Source organism: Coturnix japonica, chromosome 6 (assembly GCF_001577835.2).
Source record: "Coturnix japonica isolate 7356 chromosome 6, Coturnix japonica 2.1, whole genome shotgun sequence".
In the NCBI taxonomy this organism is placed as follows: domain Eukaryota; kingdom Metazoa; phylum Chordata; class Aves; order Galliformes; family Phasianidae; genus Coturnix; species Coturnix japonica.
Window position 1 is genome coordinate 4,450,585 of NC_029521.1, and position 23,709 is coordinate 4,474,293.

General features: G+C 39.7%; 1 protein-coding gene across 9 annotated transcripts in view; it reads right to left on the minus strand.

The window, feature by feature from the left end:
* The window catches only part of PCDH15 (protocadherin related 15), an 814,794-nt gene that overhangs the window by 185,784 nt on the left and 605,301 nt on the right, over positions 1–23,709 (minus strand). For all 9 annotated transcript variants that reach the window (XM_032445316.1, XM_032445314.1, XM_032445315.1 and 6 more), the window contains 2 exons: positions 9,311–9,471; positions 5,464–5,619 (listed from right to left, as the gene is read on the minus strand). In XM_032445316.1, coding sequence (XP_032301207.1) covers positions 5,464–5,619; positions 9,311–9,471 — 317 coding nt within the window. The remainder of the gene's footprint in view (positions 1–5,463; positions 5,620–9,310; positions 9,472–23,709) is intronic.

The window sequence follows — 23,709 nt, forward strand, 5'->3', positions numbered from 1 at the left end:
CCACGCCAGAAGGCCTGGCCAATGCCTGCATACGCAGGTCCAGTCCAGTTTACTTCCTCACCATGAGTTGCTGCACATCTTAAAAACTATGGGGTATGAAATATTTCAAGTGCTGTATGAAGAGAAGGTGGCAAAGGATAACGGCTCATTCAGGCATTTGTTGCAAACGTGGATTGCTATTTGATTTACACACTTAATGGCTCATAACTTGAAGTGAGTATAGGAGCAAATAGGTAGTTGACAGATATTCATAGCTCCCAGTCTGCTGTCAATTTATAAACCTGCTAATTACTTAAAGCCACTTAATAGCTGACCGTGTCCTCTGGGAAGTATTTTCACAGCTCCCAATACTAAAGTTTTGAAGTTAAAAAAACATCCATTCCAAAGCTTTAAGCTTAAACTGGCACAGGGCTTAACTTCTACACCATCCACACTTAGGGCACCATCTGCAGCTCTCTGGCTGCAAACCGGCCGACTGCTGCCACAGGCATTGGCAGCATCCCACACGCAGGCTATAAGCTGACTCCATTGGGCTACTAATTCCTCCTAAGGCAGAGAGCTGACCCTTAGCGCTGTGCAAGTCTTTGCCTTGCACTTTGCCTGGGCACAGAAGCCTGTAGTTAATGTGGGGAGGCGCTATCACAGACACGAGCACTGACTGAAATGAGAATTATCAACGTGGTTCTTTCCAACCCAGGCTATTCTACAATTAAATGACAACAAAGGAGACCGGTATAAAAATCAAGGAGCGGTATCCATCAGAATTACTGCTGTTCTTTATCAACATAAATAAAAATCCCACTGTTCTTGTTTAAAGAAGTGTAACCTGCATTTACAAGCTGCATCCTTAGGAATAAAGGCATATCATGGAAGTGAAATACATATTTTACTTCTGAATGTCACAGAGGTGTCTATAAGACACACACAAAAGCTGAAAACACTGAAACCCAAGCACAACAGTTTTAACCCCAGTGTCTCTCCTTTATATCAGTGAGAACTTCCCTCCTAGAGACCTTCCCATGGACACCTCTACTAGCATAAACAAAGCCTGCCCAAACTTCAATGATCCAACATTCAGTGGTCCAATCTTCAGTAAAGCCTGCATTTTCCAAAAACAACTAAAGTTACTTATAACAAGTAAATCACAGGAAATTAAGTGATAGACTGTGAATTTCTCAACTTCTACAGAGCCACCACATCCGTAATTCTGCGCATCTGAATCAGACCCACATCAAAACTGCATTATTCAATTGCTGATGTAATCAAGCAGTGAATCCTACACCACTGACCCTGCCACAGCAGGCACGCAAGAGGAACCAACCAAGCCTACATCTTATGCATGAGGTTTGTTCCTATTCTGAACTTGCTAATTTGAGACTATATTTATACAAAAAAAACAGACAGAAGCAAATTTCAGTCATCAGTGAAGGCTTGCACTTGAACACCAGGCTTCCTTTGGCAAAAGAATTTCTTCACAGGTTGAAAATGACAGATTGGGTGGAAAAATATTCTGACATCAAATATTCTGGGACAGTGGGGAGGAGGATCCCTGGCTCCTTGGGTTTATTTCTCCTTTCCAGCAGGTTCCAAAAACGGCTCCAAAAAGTGCAACTTGAGCCTCCACAACCCCACTTGTCCCACTTACCATTAGACCTAACTACCTCATGAAATACTTTGGTCGTGATTTTATTCTCTGTATTAAACTTAAGAATCTCCTTTGGAAAGGAATGCAGTAAACTGATGTTTGAGCGCTGCAGAGTTCTGATCTTATTCAAGAAGGAAACAAAGAAAAACAGATAATAACATTAGCGTCAATGTAAGGATCAACTCTGTGAGAATTCAATGTGTTGAAAAGGAAACATGATGACAAGAAGCAAGTAAGATTTCAAACGAATGTAATTAGAACACATAGAGAAGAAATGGATATGATAAATTTTGCTCTTCCACAGCCAGCAACGTTAATGCTTAGAAATTTCCTTCTATGTGATTTATGTATCTTAGAAATCTAGATGCAGACAGGAACATTAAATACTTCCATAAAACATCCTGAAAATAAGTTTTCTTATTATTGCCTATTTACAAAGCTAAAAATGAGTAATTTTTCACCATGGCCCTAAAGAGCCAAGCACAGAATTACAGTTAATCATTCTGAGCTAATACTCTTTTGATGATGTCTACCTGCCGAGATTAATTATTTCAACACCATATGGAAAAAGGGATGAAAAATCACACCAGAAGCAAAGAAAATTCAGGACCAGTCCAAATTTTCAACAGCACAAAGCCAGACTTTTAAGTCAGCATAAGTTATGCTTACTTTGCAAGGACTTATCTCTGCCAACTTACAGGGAAAGAAATAAGCCTAAAATATGAGTTTACAAGTGAAAAAGTACCATAAGCTATAAGGGTATGTATGTGTATTAAAGCAAAACTGACTTCCTGCTAAACTTCACTAACGCTTCCAAATAAAACCTGATACCACTATTGAGATTAACATCAGAAACACGCCAAGGCCCGTGTGGAAAATGTATACTGATAAAAAGAACACAGGCAATTTGGTTGTATTTAGATGAGATAAATTTGTTCAGACCCATTCAGTTGAACAAAAGAACAGCCAACATCAACTGTGTCTTCGCATTACAAGATTTGAGTTTCTAGTCTCTGTATCAGGCTACATGTTTTTAAAACCCTTAGGGCAATACCTTTGTCTGTGCAGTGTTAGCTGAGCTACACGTTTCTTCCCCAGTTAAAAAAAAACTGCATGCTTTCCAGCCTGTCAGCGTGTTATTTGGGTATACTGCAGTAAGAAATATCTTTAGGTCATTAATACACACGGCCGAACGTAGCCCTGGGCTCATGTCATCTTGTCATGGATTTTTTCTAGATAATGATGTGACATTTTCATATGAATAAAAAAATATATGAAAAGATATAAAGGAAATAACCTTTCAGAGTATTTCTAATGGTTGCAAAATATTTGGCATAAGCCTTAAATAACTAGTTTCTGCTCTTAAGAGAAGACTCATAAGGCTGTGGATAGCAGTTGGATTTGGTATTGGCTGGGAAGCTCACATTTTTTGTGTCTTGACATGCTTTACGAAAAGGCTCAGCTTAGCTCCTAGATGACAGCAGCTCTGTTTGTGCTCTGCTAAGCTGTGTGAATTACTTCCAATTCTGTTTCACAACCCAGAAGACTACAAATAGTCAATAGCTTAATTACCACTTAATTTTCTTGTTAGCAAAATATCAGTTAATTTCAAACAGTTTGATCTTCTGTGTCTGCATTAGATCCCTACTACAACTATCAGACCAGAGAGAGCAGAGATTTTAAATCTGAATATATCAAACAAAACAAACACATGTGGATATATGCACACATGTACGTGCACACATTAGAATATCCACATCGAAGTGTCTACATACACACGAATACAAGTAAGCTGCTTCCTTTGATTGATTTTAAGATGCCAATAACAACTAGAATTACTAAGCTATCAGAAAAGCAAATAATCACAAAATTCTCTATTCCTGAACTGAAAGACAACTTCAAAAATCAATGAAGTGAAACCTAGTTACAGGCATTTAACTGGCACTACAGCTACCAGTAATCACTAGAAATAGCTTTCACTGTTTTTGGAAATCTAAAGACAAAGGAAACAGAAAACCACCACTTGACCCCTCCCCAGTCTAGTGAAATTCACTAGTGGCGGTGCCAATTTCCAGCAAGATAACCTATCATTGAACAGATAATCATTCAGTAAAGCCTTCAAGGAAGACCAAGATGCTTTGTGAACTTGTTTTGTTTTTTTAATTTATTTTGTTAATTAATGATAACATTAGCCCAGTGGGTAATCCTGAATGGCACAGTGGTGCCACGATGGAAGACAGAAGCTTAACAGTGATAAAATGAAACAAAGGAGCTAATTATATTGAGACTGCAGCTGGTGGAAAGAGTAAGATTGCTTTCCACTCAATAGTAATGCAAATAAATGATCGCAGATTTTTGAAACATATAAAACCACTAAATATAATTTATTTCTAAATGGTACATTTTTCTCGTCTAAACCTTCATCATGGAATTGCAGAATAGCAGGGGCTGGAAGGGACCTCCAGAGATCATCTTGTCCAACCCCCCTGCTAAGGCAGGCTCCCTACAGCAGGTCACACAGGCAGGCCTCCAGACAACTCCTGAGTATCTCCAGGTCACTTAAAGCAATGGAGTGATCGTAACAGAACATATGGTCATACTGAAAAACCAAAACACCCTAACACACTGAATAGCCACTACGATACATAACTGGTTCAATTTCTTAACTACTTCAAGTGAAGGTGAGAAGACAAACCTGTCTTTCCCTTCCCTTAGGTTTGGTCTGGACATTTCCACTTCACAGAATGGACTACATGACTTTGTAGTTGGGACTACATCAAGGTCATGTAGTCCCAACCCTCTGCTGTAGGAAGAGACACCTCCCTCTAGCCCAGGTTGCTCACAGCCCCATCCAGCCTGGCCTTGAATGTTACCAGGGACGGGGCATCCACAGCTTCTCTGGGCAACCTGTTCCAGTGTCTCACCACCCTCACAGTAAAGGAAGTCTTACTAATATTTAGTCTAAATCTACCCTCTTTCAGCTTAAAGCCACTTCCCATCATCCTGTTGTTACCTGCCCTTACAAAAAGTCCCTCCCCAGCTTTACTGTAAGCCCCTTCAGGAATTGTAAGGCCACACACGTTCCTGCTTCTCATTACTGAAGCCCACAAATTCTACTTTACAGCAAACACATCCTTTGTGCTGTCTACTACCAGATCATTTAATACCTAAGAGAATAAGAAATGCCATTTTAAAGTGAAATGAAATAGTATTTGCTCAAGAAAAAAAGAAAAGAAAAAAAAAAAGAAAAAGCCTTCAAATAATATGGACAAGTCCAATCCATAAATTTCCACTCTATTGACATAAAAGAGCAAAATACCTCAATTCACAGGTACCATTTAATAAACAGCAGTAAACTGAACTTTACCAGTCTACCATGTTCTTAATAAAAACATCTGACCTACTCGCTCTTCACTTATTTTTCATAAATAAATTTGCTTTACTTTCAGTCATTTTGATAAAGCTGCAAAATGCCACAGAATATTCTGTACATTTAACATAAACCAATGCTTGACTCACTGAGACACAGCTTCAGATTCTAGTTCCATATATTGTAAGCATTCTGGTGTAATTCTGGTGAAAGGCATGCTGATCTCTGTAACTCTTAGGAAACATGTATATTAGTTTTCACGCTAAAACCTTAAGGATATTGGCTGTGCTGTGCTTCTCCAAAGTGACATAAATGAAGGGATTTAAATGCTACTGCATTTATTGCGTTTTCAAATGAGACGTGAAACAACTAAGTTGGCTTCTTGCAACAAACAAGCAATACACAGAAAAAAGGATAGAAAGAAAGAGGAAAAGGAATCAATTCTGACCTCGTTTACTGCCACATAGTATCGCTGCTGCTGGAACTGAGGTGAGTTATCATTCCTGTCCCTCACCACAATCCGTACTTCATGGTTGATTATGGTGCCAACCTTTTTGTTAACGCACTGGACTTGCACCACAATGGACTGGATGGACATTGGAGGCTGTAATCAAAAATACATGTTGATAATAGAGTCAAAATATGAACCAAATTTAAAGTTAAATATTACATCAATGTTTATACTGCTCAGGTCCTCCTTCACTCATCAGTCTGTGTTATGCTTGATGCTGCACCATGTATTTCTAGACTCAGAAAACTTCTCCAAAAGCCTCCTGACTACAGCTCATGCTAGCAATGTTCCATGTAGACCTCACAGCTGTTCCACGTACATCTCACAGCTATATTGTACAGACTGAGCTCAGCCAGCTGAACTTGCCAATAGAAGGTTACAGGTTATATATAATGAAAGGAATAGGTTATTCGATAATCAACTAAATTTCAATAACCACTTGATAATTGAAAGACACCGAGCAAATATCACACATTTTAACTTCTGATTGGTTAATATTTGAACTGAATGGTCAAGTCAGAAATAGACTGAACATTCAACCACTTGCATTTATCAAGTAATTTAAAAGCAACTTAGTCACATCTAAGCGAAGGCCATCCGAAGCCCTCTGTATTTATTACAGTGAATGCCAGAATATTCAAATAAAAAAAACTTCCTTTTTGATTTAGTATCTGATGCTCAGCAGAAAGCAAGAACGCACTGGAAAGGACTAAATGAAAAACCCCAGTATTTATTAACCTCAAAGCCTTCAAAAGAATAAACAACTCAAAAGCGTAATTTAAAAATGCCTATGTACTCTACAGCACAATGAACACAAACAGGTTTTTGTATTGAGATCCCGAGACTCACAATTATACCCATAATTATATATCTGCATAACTACGCTTTCACTCATTCTAAATGCTACAATTTCTCTGAGTGACTGATTTTTTCCAGTTTTACTACAATGGATTTAGAGCCATATGGTTTCTTCACCCTTTAGACTGCGGTACTAATCAGTTTTTAAAGAGTCAGTAGAAGTGGGAAAAGAAGGGGGGGTTTATGTTGCTGCTGAGATCTTTCGTGAAAATCTATTTTTCCCTCATCTCTCTCAATTTTTCACAGCAATTAGGTACAGCATGAACATTTATCTGGGAGCTCGTTCTCTTTAAAAACCTTCAGCCAATTACAAGGTAGTTCTAACTAAAGTAGTAACATGTTGAGTATAGTCAATAACATGAGAATTAAGATTCGAGTGTTATCATTTCTATTTTTCAAGCTGGCATTCTTTGCAAGCTTCCAGAACAGAATTTTTAGCCCATTTTAATAAAATTAAAATGCAACTGAGGTTATGTGCTGCTTTTACTAACACCTACAGAAACCACAGCTGTTCGTAGCAGTAAATAAGAAAATCTACAACGTTCTGTATTTGCAACCATCACTTGGTCTTTCTGGTAAAGATGTTGAAAAAAACCCACACTTTTTTTTTTTTTTTTTTTTGCTTCTGCTGAGGTATATGATCAGTGTAGGGCTATTTTCATGTGTCATATCTGCTTGGTCAGTGCGTAGCTATAAGGTCAGATGTTTAGATGAACACAGGTTGATTTCATGATTTAGAAGCAATGAATATAAATACCTAATAGCAAAATAAATATTTAATCACACTGGGAACAAATTATTCTAACACACTGCAGCAGCTTCACTTCCTCTCCAGCTCTGATTCATCTCTATTCATTCTTCCTAAATACTTCAAGCTTTGGGAACAAAAGTCTGAAACTGTCTGTCTATCTGATTTTGTTTGGAAAATACACATTCATTCTTGATGAAAAATCAATCAGTGGGATCTAATAAACTTCTTTCAAGGAAGGTAATAAAAAAAAAAACAAAAAACAAACAAACAAACAAAAAAAGCAACAAAAAAACGAGACCAGGTTATCTGGATCAGCAGAGAGATGACAAGCTGGGAAATTAGGGAAAATAGGAAGAGAATCCAGACATTCTGGATATAATCACATATGCTCCATTTGCAACTGAGACTCCAAGTTCTGCTCCACAATCAAAGCTTGAATTTTAAGAATTAATATAAAACCCAAATTCTATTGGAACTACTAGGATTCGTGTAACTTTCACTTGAGTGATGAGAAATCCAGCTTTTTTTTTTTTTTTTTTTTTTTTGTTAAACAAGCAAAGGAAGGACAAAAACTGCACACGCTATGGATGGTTTCATATAGCTCTACTTCCAACATTTGGACAAAAACTTTAGATAAGAGCCATATTAATCAAGTCCAGGATGTAACATTCACACATTCAGTTGACCATTGGGCTGAGTTTTCATGGGTTGCTTTCATCTTCTTTAACACAGAACTTAAGCTGAGATTGAGACCCCAGAAGTTAGATACGCTGGGGATCACACCCGAAATATCAATTATCCCAAATTACATTTTTTCCTTTTCCTATTCTAACACATTTAAACAAGCGCGAGTAATTCTAACCAGCACTGCAGTACTAGGGATCAAAATGTATTAAATCCTCTTTCTGCAGATACTGGCCTTTTCTCAGTTTTGGTTCACTGTAAAAATGAGGAAACAATCCCTTAAAAACAAATGGAAAAACAATATTACCTTTAAGTAAGTAAAACAAACATATGTTGTCATTCATCTCCTTGTGATCTGAGTCGACATCTTACAAAGAACAACACTGTAAGGTGTCTTTATTCGTGGTAATACACAACATTTATGAGCTTAGCTAGACTGTTACTAAGCTGGTGTTTATGCAAAGGCAGCTGCATGTTTGATACTTGACGCACTGGGATTTCCTTGCCCAATCACATCCATTCTGCCATGTTTTGCGCTGCATACCTTCACTTCACATATTAAAACAGTTTGTAAATGAAAGCTAAGTTAAGCCCAGCTACACACAATTAGCATCAAAAAACAAAATAAAATGGAAAGGACAATACATTTGCATGTCGTTTTGGAGAACACTTCAGAATAAATGGATAAGACAAACTAATTATCAAGCTAATATAAAACAAACTGATGCAGCACTCCAAGGAGAACTTCACATGATCTTTGAATTACTCTTTCCATGTTGATTACAGTCATTTTTGAGTTAATTTTTCCTGCAGATTCTGCTGAACTGTAGTATACACTGCAGCATAACAGTAAAAAAAAAACAAAATCTGCTTTTTTAAAAAGCATTTCCCTCAAACAAAAATAGTTCTCATGTGATATCTTTAGAAAGAAAATAAAATGTGGCCTGACAACATTCATTTACTGCTAATAGGAAAAAGCATACCACACCAATTTAATGCTGCCTTTAAAACAAACAAATACACAAACAACCCCCCCCCACCCCCCCTTAAACTAGCAGAAGTGAATCATAGTATACATAGCTCCATTGCTTTTTCTCCCACCTCATAAGCTAGTTTACACAGCCAGAGCAGGCTTTTACTAAGTGCAAAAGGGACCTGGAGTGAGCAGCACTCCACCTCCCAGACAAAAGCAGCATAGCAAAAATTCTCTTAACTCAATAAGCAATGGAGTTTGGTTCTGTATCTGTTTCCGCCAATACACGGTCATTTGTTCTTGTCTTTCCCGCACGTAATTCTCATGCTCATGACCCAGTTTCACCATGCACCTAAGTGAATTCTAACAAAGAATCAATTCTGTTTGCAGTCATCTTGGGACAAAACTTATTACATTGCAGCAATTCTTACATTCACGATTATGCTGTATGTACACACAGATTCAGTAAATAAAGTCCACGGGGAGAAAAGAAAACAAACCTCAAGCCCCAAACTTACATCTCTGTCCAGAACTCGGCCAGTGCTGTTTAAGTACAACCTCTGGCTGATGGGATCAAGGATCACCCAGTAATCAACGTTGTCCTTTAAGGTGAGCTCAATGGTGGGGTCCGGCCCCGCTGCTGTCCCTTTGATCAGCATGTTGTCAACCAGGATAGTGCCTACAAAAACAGAAGGCATACAGGGGAGAATTTTATGTATGCATTAACATTTTTTTTATGTAATTTGATAACAACGGCAACCCTAAAAAACAGCAGAAACCTCAGTTAGGAAGCTCTGTTTTATGACTTGAGTGATGTTTAAGCCTGAGCCTTATTATCTGTAACAAAAAACTGCCTCTGACACATTTCTTGCATACAGTACTACAAGAAAACACAAATTACAATAACTTAAGTTGAAGAAGTGATCCACCAGAAACACCTATTTAAAATTATGAGTTTTTTCTTTGTTCATTAATCATTACCCAATCTTACCTCAAAGGAATGCGCTTTTCCATAGCAATAGTGACACACCACGGAGGAGAAAAGGTACAATTGCAGAAAGCTCTCTTAGAACTTTACAAGACCAATGGGATTCTAATTAATGCCAAACACCTTTTCAGCATATGTAACATGCTTCTTCTGTTCTCTTGTCCCATCATGTCAGTTAGAAGTCTTGCCCAACAGCTTGCCAAGTCAGATCACAGAATCCATGACACACACACATAGACAACTTCCTCCGTGAAACATTCCAACTTCCTTTCTAAAAGCCATGCCCTACTGACTAGCACAAATGTTCCACTGCGGAGTCTTAGATTGGCAAGCACACTGTTTATATAAACAGTAACATTAATTATTGGTTTTCTCGTTGTTTTACAGCTTTATTAAGGAGAACACAACTGTAAGGTTTTCTCAGTTATTTTGAAATTCCTGTTTTAGAGATGACAGTAAGAACACCACCAAAAATCAGCATCTTCAGAACATGAATTGTCTTCAAGTCAGAAGAAAAATACTGTTAGCCATGTGAGAAAAACAGATTTAGGATGAGACCTCTCGTGCAACAGGTTCTGAACAGTTTTACCCCAAGCTAGTGGAAATGAAGTAGAAAACAGATTTCCAGTGATCATTTCCATAGATTATTTTTTAAAGAAAGCAAATTTCACCATGAAAAACAAGCTGACTGCCAACACTGCAATGGTTCTAAGTATTTACCTTCAATTGCCAATAAAACCCACCAGTCTGTATGTTGTACTCATTATTATACCTCAGTGATGATGCAAAGAAAGGTCAGCAGTGAAAACCAGAGACCATCTGAATAAAAGGTGCCCCCATAACAGCCTCTCTCCCCCCAAAAAAGTCAAGATAACAAATACCACTACCACCACAATGGCTGGAGTGCCTCCATTTCTTACAGCCTTTATGTTCCAACCTAAATGTTAAGTCTGAGTACTGGCTACATCTTTGGACTGCAAAGATTCAAAACAGAGGAAAAGGTTGTAAAACAGTAGTAATACCATTTGTATGTAGGTCACTCCAGAAAGTAATGCCTTCTCTTTATTTCCATGTAAACCGCAACAGACACAAAAAGCATAGCAACACTATTTGATAGAGCAAATTCTCAACTATAAAGCACAAAGCACTATATTTCAACATAGTCACCACCATCAGTCTGTTCACACAGATCAACTCATCAAGATAGATACACTTCATTTCATGGTGTGACAGTTGTGCCTGGCCTTCTTGAACATGCTTTGCCTTTCACACTGCTATCACCACCACTAAACATACCACCCACCACCATACTGTGCTCACACACACTGTTCGGCCTCTGAACGTTAAGCAAGCACTGATGAACATCAGTGGGTGCCATTTTTTCTGCATGGAGGAATTCAATGACAAATTTGCTTCTTATGCACTTCCATATCAGACACCATTTTGTCAGACCACTCCTCTACTGACATCAGTTATGCAGCAACAAAATGGAATACCAGTGGGAAGGTTCAACCTCTACTTCCATACCATGACCATTCACCTATGATATCATGGGTCAACATAATATAATAGAGAGCATTACTTTCGGAACAGCCCTTGTAGGTAGCTCTTCTACACTATCTACTTGCCAGACCAAAGAGGTTTCATCCTTCTTTGTATAGTTTCTAGAAAACTAGCTTCTGTCAAACTCAGTTTTGAGGAAGGGCTACAGAGATCAAACAATGACTCAAATGTTTAACATGGCTGAAAAAAGCTATTCCAATTACATAATTTCTTTTTAATATTTCATCAACTTAGAATCTTGATGCGATGATGAATTTTGTATAGTCTCTAGTAAGCTACTGCTACTTAACTGACCTCGCTGCTTTCAATTCTGCACTCAGTTTTGTCTCTCCCCCCGTTGCCCTCCTTAAAAGCTATCTGCTCAATTTAACAAAACACTTGTTTGGTTTTCGTACAGCAATTCTTTTGTTCTTAAAAACAGACTGGGCTTTCTTCAAGTATTCATAAGGCACTCATACTCTCTCATCAAGAGACAGTAGCATGCCAGCAAGTCTTTTTAAACCCATTCTTAAAGTATTTTTTCTATAAAGTACGATCCAACATTGCTGTGTTTTTTGTGTCAGTTTTCCTTCAATTACCTTGTGTTGTAGTTCTTACATCCGCCTCTGTCCATATCTAAAAATGCCAGGGAGCTATACTACTAGCAAAGAATCTGATTACATGCATAGTCTGCAACAACTGTATGGACAACCCGTCCATACACTCACTGTACGTGCAAAAGCAAATACATCTCTTAATATCTGCAATGCACTAACACAATAGCTTTCATAATCATTCTGTGAAAAGCCTGAACAATGCTCTAGATGAAATGAAGTCTTTACCTTGTTAGAAAAACAGCACATCTTCTCCTGGAACTAAATTGGAATTTCCATTTTACTCTACCTGGGGCATGGTTGTTCAAAGTCTATGGAGAGCACCAGAGTAAGGATCCTGCATATCGCACTGAAGATGGAGGGGGTCCATATAAATGCCCATTCCACCTATCTCATTTACACTCCAGATAAACAAAAGTTCAGTATCTTTCAGTACAATTCCCTGCCCTTCAAGTCTCTTGTGTAGAGGTCATTGATAAGGATGGCTGAAGCCACAGTTAGTATTTTCTCCTGGCTTTCTTTTTTCCTTTTTTTGTTGGCTAATTAGGAAAAGACTGATGTGAAAGTTAAGATTTCACATGAGCACAAGTGTAGCAATATTTAGAACAGCTTTTCATCTTGTGTGGAGACCAGAGCTGGACTGCTTCTTCACCTCCACTGACACCGGATGATCACTGATGTGTCACGTGGGATGATTAACCACATTGGCAAGGGATTAGAATGGAATTAGTGTCAAGGGATAAAAGTCAAGTGAGTTGCTAGCTAAAAGCAACAACAAAAACACAACAACAAACACAGAAGCAAACAATCTACCAAAAAAAGAACAATGTTATTTTCGGGAGTCATACGACTCTTCTGAAATAACGACATTACTCATGAATGCCATCCAAACTTGTTGGGAATTACTCGACAGGCAGTAACAAAAGAAATCAACAAAAATAACATTTATGAAGCCCTGCTGTTTCACTTGCAAATATTAGGGCCATAGTTTTACACCACACCATTCCTCTCTGAGGAATCCAAAAAAGTTAAAAAGCTTCATTAGACTGAAATAACAGTGAAGCGTTCTGTCTTCACACATCAGCCTTGGCAGAAGGTGACCTTTCCATGGGAAGGATGTTACAAGAGACTCAGATGCAGAAGTCATGAAACAATTTTCCATTTACACTCTAAGAGAGCAGACCCTTAGAGCTTGCAGAGAACTTACTTATTAAATGATTTACACACATCTGGGATATCTGTATTTGAATGTTCCAGCAAAGCTCTTTTTATAAAGAGCCAGTGAATTATGACTGTCCTGGGAATAAGCCTCATGCCAGCAGATAAATCAGAAAATAGGACCTAGCTGAATAAAACCTGCAGAGCTTAGCTTTCAGTAGTTCCATTTGTGTCAGTTTCCAAAATTCAAACACTACCAAACAAAAAAGGAGGTTATTTACTTGCAGGATAATTAATTCAAATTTACAAATTAAACACTTAAGTGACCCCAGAATGGAGCCTTGCAAACCTTACTAGTGACTGACCATCAGCTTGATGGACCCCCATTTACTATATATTTTTACCCTTGAGTTTGACCCAGCAGCCAGTTGCTCACTCATCACAGTGTGCACTTGTCTAGATGGATACTCTGACAGCCAGTATGAAAACCTTTGCCAAAATCCAAAAACAATACAGAATCATTAAGACTTCCTTGAGTTCAACAGGACTTCACCTTCACAAACCTGTGGCCAAGGTCTTCTGAGTTTTGTTCCAAGAATTGTTTCATCTTCCTCCTACCTGAAGCGATGATGAAAAAGATGTAATAGAGCCACAGGATCATGGTTTCAATTTCCATAGCCTCCAAGCTCAAGGCACGTGAAACACATCCCACTGCCACACCACCTCTACCAAATGGGTGCAGCAGTGCAGCATTTGACTTTGTACCTACAAGTGGGACTGTGGATTTTCATATCCCAGATGATTAGACTCACTGACCAATAGTTGCATCGCACAATGACAGAAGAGGCAAGCTGTGTTTTACACAATATACAATCAATATAAACGAAACAAATCTTATCACCGTTGTAGATAAAAGCACAGAACCTTCCACAAGGTCCAAACTGGAAGGGCCTCCCACTACGTTCAAGTGCAGAAAACAGACAGAAAGGCAAAAACACTGAGTTCTTGCAAGCTACATGGCTGAAGCTTGAAAAGAAGCATCTGAAGCTGAGACAGAAGAACAGCCTGAGGTTTCTTCCATCCAAATGTATTTATCCTCCCTTCAAGAACAGTCTGAAACTTGTTATTTTTTAAGCTGACAGAAAGATAAAACCTCTTGCAACAGAATGATTAACCTCTGATATCACCAAATTACATTAGCAGCTACTTCAACTGATTGATGCTTGAAAAGGTTACACAATCTAAAATAGCATTTTGCTGTTCACACAGAACATATTTTTCATTTCAGCATATTAATCAAGTCTATATAACAAGTCCAATAACATGTTAAGGAATTTACATTAAGAAAAAAACCCCAAAAAAAAAAAAAAACCCAAAAAAAAACCCAAAAAACCCACAAAAACCCACAACAGGATGTTTTTCTATAGCCTGGAACTAAAGTTGTGAATTTTTCAGCCTGCAATATTTAGCTTGGGAGAATTATGCATGTTATCCATATGGAAGAAGTGACTTGAAGGAAGAGTCAGCTATCCTACGCACTGTACAAAGGCAGAAGTATATTAAACAAGAAACACGACATACTACCTATTGACTTATGGGAAAGGAAATCAGTTGAGAAAAGACAAATGAGGAAAGATATCAGTTCAAAGGCATATACACACACATACTCAACTCTTCGAGCTACAGTAAGGTCAAGCACCAAGAAAAGTCAACAGATGGAAGACGACTCGCTTTTACTTCCTAAAACAGTCTTGTTTTTTTTTCCCCACACTAAGTGCATTTGACAAAGAAATAAAACCAACCAAGGAAGAATACTAAGAAGCCCTGCAGAAATGAGGAATTCCTGAGACAGCTGCTGTGGAGAGCAAGTCTAGACTTGGTAGAAGTGAAAATGAACCACAGCTTGGACTGGTGTCCACATGGAGATCTTCAGTGAAGCTAGGAAAGCTACTGTGAGATACACCAAGTGGTCAAAAACCTTCAACCATTCTACCAAAGGCTGAACAACTCTCTTCTTGGTACATTCCTGCTTACATCTTCTGTTACCCAAATCAGAGAGACCTAAGGAGGCGAGAGATTCTGCAAAGTTACTGTATGCAAGTTCCATCTCCATCTTCTCAGGGCTGCTGACAATGTCCTCCGGAGCAGTTTTATTTGCAACATACCCAGTAGTTGCTCCTCCACTTGGTGACTCTTCAGCAATCATTACTCAGTAGGTAATGCAACAGGTTTCTTTCAGAACAGATGTGCATTATAAAATTTCTCTGTGTCCATACTTCTTTCCTCTGCCTGCCAGTGATTGTGAAGCTAAAAGCAGCCCATTATTTTGGCCATTCAGATTGTAGGCTTTACTCCTGGTCACCCCATTAAAACCTTACAATTTCCCACCTCAAGTAACTGCAATAAACTGAGGACAAGGGAAAGGTGACCGCAGAGCACCCATCTGGATACACAACAGGCTAAGGTGATCCATGGTTTTGGTTTAATTCTTCCTAGACAGCACGATGACTTGGGTCTAGCACTAACTCCTACCTCAGGCTGAAAGGATGCAGCAAGGTGATGGAAGATGCTTCCTCATAAAAATAAGGCAGCAGTGTTGGGATCACAGCTACTTCAGATCATACATACGCCTGTCTTGTGGGACATTAAGAATCACACTGCTTCTTCTATGCCTTCCATCTTCTCTACCAACGTGACCAGAGCCCCATAAAGCCACTAAAGATGCTCATTACTTCATGACTCGTATATGACCTGGAAACATCTGAGCCACGGCATTTACACTTCACACAATATCATAACAAGAATGAAAAGTAAAAGGTAAAGCAAAAGGTCAAAGGAGAACTCAATATTCAAATACATAATTACTTGCCTTTCTAGTTATGCTAAGCTATATCAACATGTTTCCTATTTTTGCCCCCCTTTTAAGAGGATGCACAAGAGATGAACATACAAGCAGTGAGCCTGGAAAGAGAAAGGGAAATCCAGAAGAAGGCATAGAAAAGAGGAAAGAGTGGAGAGTTTGGGTCATACAGCAGCACTGAGGGCTGTGGTGAGAAAAGCAAGCCAAAGGATGGAGCAGGGACAGAGATAAACAGAATACAGGCCGTAGAAATGATCTTGCCCTGTCACAAATGGTGCTGAGGACTGGGAGAGCCAGGCTGGGCTGGGCCCAATGCTTACAACTTGCAAGCTTATTTCACGTAAAATCATACACCATTTGCTCAAGGCTGCAAATTGAAAAACTGTGATAACGAAGAAGCATTTCAGACAAAAACAAGTGTCCCACCGTTCCTCACACAGTCATGGGAAAGACTTGAAAACAATGAATTCTGAAAGCTTTAAAAAAAGGAAACATGAAAGAAGTTGTTCAGAAATCTTTTTTCAATAACTTTTTTTTTTTTTTCCCCCTTTAGTAAATGCTTGGGGTTGCAGCAGCAGGATTGCTGCTTGGTTCTGAGGGGGTCCTCTTGCTCCTCCTTTAATGTTTTTCAGGGGGAAGGTCGCCACAGGGCACCATGCTGAGGCTGCTGATGTTGATCTTCTATTCCCTTTCTTCGAGTGCATCTGACAGAAGGCCTCTTAGTACTGAGGAACTTAAATTATGTAGGTAAAGCATGCTGGTATCCAAGGACTGACTCAAGTTTGTAGATTTTTAACACAGCAATATATTATTTCTCCAACAGAATTCATGAATTCCAACAGAAGTATGTCTATCGATTGGCTGTACACGTTACTTCTCAACAAAGCATTACTGCACAGTATTGCCATGGAGTCACAGAACCTTTCAGGCTGGAAGGAACCTTAAAGCCCATCCAGTTCCAAGCCCTGCCATAAGCAGGGATACCTCCCATTACATCAGGTTACCTTGGGCCCCAGTGAATCTGGACCTGAACTCTACCCAGAGCAAAATCCAGAGTACTACTCCCAGGTATTACAGTACCAACCTAAGGTAAATGGGAAAAAGAAACACGTGCATATCCTACCTCCTGCTACAGCGGCCATACCAGTTTTGAGCGTTTCATTTCTCTCCCATAACCATCTCAGCACACTGCTGTGCATGCCCACCGCATCACTGACGGCTGAGCACCTCCATCAACACTTCAAAGCTTTCTGCTACACATGCTCTGTTCTCCCCTTCAGTCAGTGCTGCCACTGAAAAGCGCCCCTACATTACATTGAAGGCTTTTTTTTTCTACATTTAGCATTACAACATGGAACTACAGGAACGTCTTTGTTGGATGAGACCATGGTCTGATAAGTCCTCTACTGGATGCATGACAACACTCTGCACTGCACCTGGCAAAGCAAAACAAGGAGACTGCAAGAGGAAAGAAGATTTTTTTTTCACTACAAATCAATCTTTCTTTTCTTGAAGTCATCTTCAAAAACGTCTCCCTCTGGAGTCATTTCTATTCTTCTTAATATTTGTAATCTCAGGAGATTGTTCCAACAGCCCCAGATGGGCTTGGATTTCAAGAGGTAAAACAAGGAAGTCCATCAAACCCTGATTTTTGAGAGGCTTTCTACAGATAAACTCAGTGTTCTGTTTCTTTTATTTGTTCTGAACTTGTAACCTAATATCTCTGATAGCCTCCAGTATCTCCAGCATATGCTAGTCAATAAATGCACGCATCTCTAACCTCTTTGTAGAGAGGACAAAGGATCCCAGCCCACACAGCTGTTCCTTGAAGATGGCTGTCCTTCATCTCTCATCATTCTTGCTGCCCTTTCTCTGGGTCTCTTCCAGCTTTCTTTTGTCCTCATTGAAAAGATCTGACTGTACCCACACTCGGTGATCAAGGGATACATTTATCTAGTGGCGCAATGACTCTCTGAAAGACAAAGGGACCTTTTCCTAATAATTTTAACATTCTATTCTTAGTGATAACAGCCACTTCAACAGCCACCTTCACATAAGAAGCTGTGAACCAACATTTTGCCCGACAGGCACCGCTTCTCATTTCCGCGCATCACCACTTTCTATCTTCCATTGCATCTCCTGTTCACTCAATAATCAAGTTCTCTGCACTCTCCCTTTTATTTTTGGTTTATTTTTCAAAACCTCTATGGACACCCCAGTCAGACACAACCCAGTCCCTCTGCTTCTAGAAAATGTGTAAAGATGCTGGATAATCAGGTCTTGGCACGCAGCTTCGCAGGAATTCACTAGTGACCTTCCTGTACCGTGAAAATCAGACACGTTGCTCTTTTCCATTGTGGTTGTTGTTTCTTATCTATTCATGCACTAATTCTTCCTCTCATTACACAACATAGGTTTTGCTAAGTGCAATTGCTATTTGACGAATCGAGGTGAATTGTAACTCCCTCACCCCCATGCACCTTGCCTCCAGATCTCCCTTGTCCAAAGGCTTAATGGTTTGACCGGTATAAAAGACACATTTGAGACATTTACAAATCACACAAACTCTACTTCAAAAGCTTTTTAAAAGCCTATGACTGCATAGAGTGATTAAAGTGATTAGTGATTATATTTTGCTCAAGGGACTATTTCCAGAAAGCTAACTGCACGTGTTCAAAGTGCACTGACGTGCTAACTGGAGACCATCTAACATACACTCTGATTGCTCTCCAGACCAGCTGTGGAACAGCCTTGTCTCCAAAGCCAGGGGCTGCTGGCAGCTCCTGGGGCCCCAGTCCCCTCTAGTCTGCCAAGAAGGCTGCTGAGACTCTGACAGCCACATGGACAAAATGTCTACTGCAGCACACTTTCCAAGCCTTTAAACTTTGGATTCCTCATGTGTGTTTTTCTTTCTAGTTTAGTGAATAGGACTAAAATCAGATTACAAGATTCTCCATTGCCTACACAAAAGCTTTCAATCCTGAGCAAATACTTGCAGACCATTGCTCTCATGTGAGACACCATGTACAGACAGAGAGACATTGACCTGTTAACCAGAAATGCTACCCTGTAAAGTATCCACACATACTGTGGAAAGGCAATCAATAGAAAAAATACACAGGCTACAACTTACAGAGAATACAAAAATATTCTTCTTACAAGCCTACACAAATAATAACAATGCACATATGACAGTCAGCAGTGAGACAGAAAGTCTTGGGGTTATTTTAGCACATGCTTTGCTACTCATCTCAATTCCCAGAAGACCTTGTCAATGGCAATTATTGAAGGCAATTTTAAGATTCAATGCACAACAATGAGGATACACATGAACACAAATACTTGGAGGATTTTACTACTTGGAACCTGAGTGAACAACACATCCTTTGATAACAGAAATGCATCAGCACCACTGTCCCCTTTGTGGATGAGCCCTTCGAAGGACTCATTCAATTATCCTGACTGAAAGTGGCACAGGCATACAAGATGGCATACCTTGGCTGTTGTTACCCCTTCTTTGGAGACAGCAATCCTGGAGCCAGGGACTGAGGGAAGAGCCAGATGTATGAGCTCCTCATTCTCAAGCTCTGGAAAGATGATAAGGCTTCTTAGAAGAGACCTACAGCACTGAGTGTCTTTTAGGAAGACATCAGACAAGTTCCACCAGGAAAATACCCCTAAGGCTGGAGAAAAGCACTGACAACTCCGAGTAATCTTGGTAATTTGAGAGACTCAGTAGAAACACCTGCCTGTGTTGCTTCCATTCGCACAAAGGGACCGTTCCTGTGTTTGGTCAAGTTTATCTATGTCACAACTGGAACGTTACTCTTTGTCTTACTGAACAGTCAGAGATAATGGAGAACAGCTACAGGGAAACCCTGGAGCAGAAGGCGTCCAAAGGTAAGGAAACCTTCCCAGAATTCCAACTGTGCTCTGCCTCGTGTTGTGTCACAGAAACTACCCAAAGGGAACGAATTTTGGAAGCTTCTTGCCACTTGCAAACTAGTTTTTGCAGTGAAAGAAAAAGTTAGCACTCCAGAAAATAAGCTTATGGCACCTTTACATGTTGCAAACTCCTGGCTTTATTTTGTTTGGTATTTTTTCGGGGGGGAAAAATGTGTATATTAGTAAAGTTCATGTATATCCGAACTAGAACTGAGCTCCTGGGAACACAAAATCTCTGATTATGTACATAGTTTATTATGTTAGGAACCTGCAAACAAAATGATTTGCATTTAAAAGAGAAGTGATGTTCCCGAGGGCATCCAAGCCTTTCCATTTAAATATATTATCACAATACCAATCTCATTTCTGTTTCAAATCCCTCTTATTTTATAGACACCATTTTAATAAACATTTGTATATAGCGCATTTCTCCCCACCTGTCAAGCAGGTGCCAAGACAGGACAAAGCAGAAGCAAGACTTAGCTGTGTGATCACAGAGCCAGGACACAGTACTATTTACTAGCACCGCATGCTTCAGATTTAAACATACTGCATCTGTGCAACATGGTCAAGCTCCTCAGGAATGCGAACAAAACCTGTGGCTTCCTGGGAAAACTCAAATGCACACACACAAAAAAAACCCACAAAATCCCCCTTGGAGGATCTCCGAAGAGTGAGCCCATGGCTCCTGAGCTCCTTGAGTTTTGGGGCAGGGAGGACTGCAGTTAGAGTCTCTTGAGGCTTTTTTGCTCCTCCTACCCAATTGCCACAACCTACGTGCCCCCAAAGCTCAGCTTAAGAAGAATCAGCTAGCTTGGGGGAAGAAAGAAAAGCTTCAGAATGTTAGAAGATAGCCAGAAAGCAAAAATCCTTCATTCCCCCTTGTGTTTCTCTTCTGAGGATCAGCTCCTTCACACTTGCATCCCACGTATCCCAAATGTCCATTCATCGCATCTCCTTGGGAGAACTGAACATTCAGGGCAATCTGTTTTAGAGGTCTCAGGCACATTTCACAGTTTGTCAGATCACAAATACATATTAAACACTGCTTTGGCAAATTTTGTTTACTCTCCAATTCCTTCAGCCATTACTCAAGCAAATTAACACTAAGGTTTATTGGTTTTCTGTTTAGAAAAGTCTAATTTACACTTTAAACACTCAAGAACTCATAAATAATGAAACAGATCAAGCATTCTGCTGGGAACACCACGATCAGGCCACGGCCACTGAAGGTGTGAATTATATGACTTGAATGTTTTCAGCTTAATTTGGAGCCATCCTAGGGCCTGTTTGCCCACCGTTCAGAGAGGAGCAGCAGGAGCCTGGATCATCATACTCTGAAGCTGGATTATTAACATTATAAAAAGCCCACCTAAACACTGCTTATAGCTATTTGCATAATTCATTATTCAGTATTTCTTAGGCATCTACTGTGAGCTGTAATAACCACATGCATCTGTTTTCTCCTTACTAAGAAGGGGAAAAAAAACCACAACTTCTGATGCTTGCTCATGCTCTCTTACAGCAGAGATGCATCTGGACAAAAACACAAACAACACTGCCAAGGAATGTGGGTTTTCTTCATGCATCCCATGCAATAAGGAAGGCACAGCAATTAATGTCATATTCTTCAAACATGACTGTTTAGCCTGGACTTGGCTTCAGTCTCCCAGCTGCAAATCGAGTGTGTGTGAGGAGGCACAAAAAATCACCACCCAGACAGGAAACAAAAGGAACAATCATAACTACGCTCATACCTATGCCAGGATTTGGACACTACTCTTGTTCATTATTCAGCCCAACTATATTCTATTGCTATGATACATCCCCAGCTTCATGTGACATTTTAGAAGTGGCAATGAAGGAGGGATCGGCGCAACTAGCAGGTGACAGTAAAGTCCAAAAAGCAAAACAACAACAAAAGGAGCCTGTGTCTTTGAAATCTGTTTTCTGCTATCTGTACAAGTATGCTTTCAGAAGAAAGGCCACTTTTTTAGTGTTTAAGCTTTCTATATAGTACTGCCTAGCATTGCCTTTGCAGGGATAGGAAACCATTATTTCCCTGAGAATTTATAGATAGATAAGAAAACCATTTCATAGAAGTCTACAAAAACATTTATAACCTATAACCGCGCATAAACTTTGATGAGCAGAGTTCATGTCAAGTAATGAAAATTCCAAAAATGGTCTAAAAAAAACCCCACACCACACAACACTATGCCACTGGTACCAACTTACAGTTCTTTGCGGACATATCAATCTACCAAGATTAAGATCTTTTCTAATTCTACTCATTCTGTGATTCATTATCCTTGCTAGAAGCATATTTTCTCCTCTGAGGTCAGTGAACTAAAGTATACACTGTTTTGCTTGCTGTCCCTACAGTCTTCAGTGCAGACTCCCTTAATACCTCAAACTGCAACTCCTTAATGCCATTCAAGTGTTCCATTCTATAAACAATATCGGGCAGCAGTAATGCAGTCATCAGGAAAAAAGCCGAAGTGTTAGTTAAAGCTCCACTCTTCCCAGCGGCAGGTAACTACTTCAGATTTCCCCAAAACCCAAGCAGAAGGTAACCAGCCAACAAGTCTAATACAAGGTTTTTAACCTTTTCATCACTTACCTTGCAAATAATGATTGAATTTTCAGACAGACTTACTCTTTTCTACCTAAGGGAAATCACACAATAAACAGCTGTCTGGAACAGGTCTTTGCATAAATACAATACCACTGAGCAGACTGAAAACAAACAATTGGAGGAGGCTGTTAAAAGAATTTAAAGTGCTTGATTTGGTACATAAGCTGAAGATCTCAAAGCAGAAGATATGAGTCAGAATAAAGTAATAGTCTTGAGATTAGCTAAGTTTTTGTTTTTTTGCACCAGTACCCTGCTCACAGCCAACCCCAACACGGTGGCACATCACCCACTTCCCCGGATCACCTGCTCAAGGTTGCAGCTGGAAACCTCCATGGTGAAATCTGAGATAAACAAAATGATCCTGAGTACAGAACCTCTCGAGGGACTGCAGACAGAAGGAGGACATGCAGGGAAACAAAAAGGATGTTTGAACTGGTCACTGCACAAAACCCTTCTAAGGGAAAAGAGGAGAATTCCCACAACTCACCGTTTCTCTGGTGCTGAGATGTGTCTGTGAAACTCAGCAGCAAATACTCATCCTTTGCTACTGCTGGACCACATTCAGGACGCATCAGTCCTGTGATTGCTGTTTTATACTAGAGATCTGTATGTTCCACTTGGATGATAGGCAATTACGCAGTGCAAATTTTGCTTCAATGGTCTGCAGAAAAGAAGTCTCGGGGGAGACTTCATACAGCTCTCTACAACTCCCTGAAAGGAAGCTGAGGTGATATGGGGGTCGGCCTCTTCTCCTGCATAAGGATAGGACTAGAAGGAATGGCCACAGGTTGCACCAGATGAGATTCATAATTCATGCTAAGAAATAACCTCTTCTCCAAGAGAGTGATCAGGCACTGGAAGGGGCTGCCCAGGGAGGTGGGGGAGTCAGTATCCCTGGAGTTGTTCCAGAAACATTTAGATGCTGTACTGAGGGATGTGGGTTAGTGGAAACCACTGGCGGTAGGTGTACAGTTGGAATGGATGACCTTGGAGCTCTTTTCCAACCTTGGTGATTCTATGACTCAAGATGCAACTTCTGGTAATACGCGTTATGAAAGACACAACTAATAAAACCTTATCTTCTTTTCTTTTCTTTTTTTTTTTTTTGGTGTGCTGTAAAGGTTCAGCTGACAAGCCAGCTGAAGCAATGAATTTTATGCAACTCACTTTTG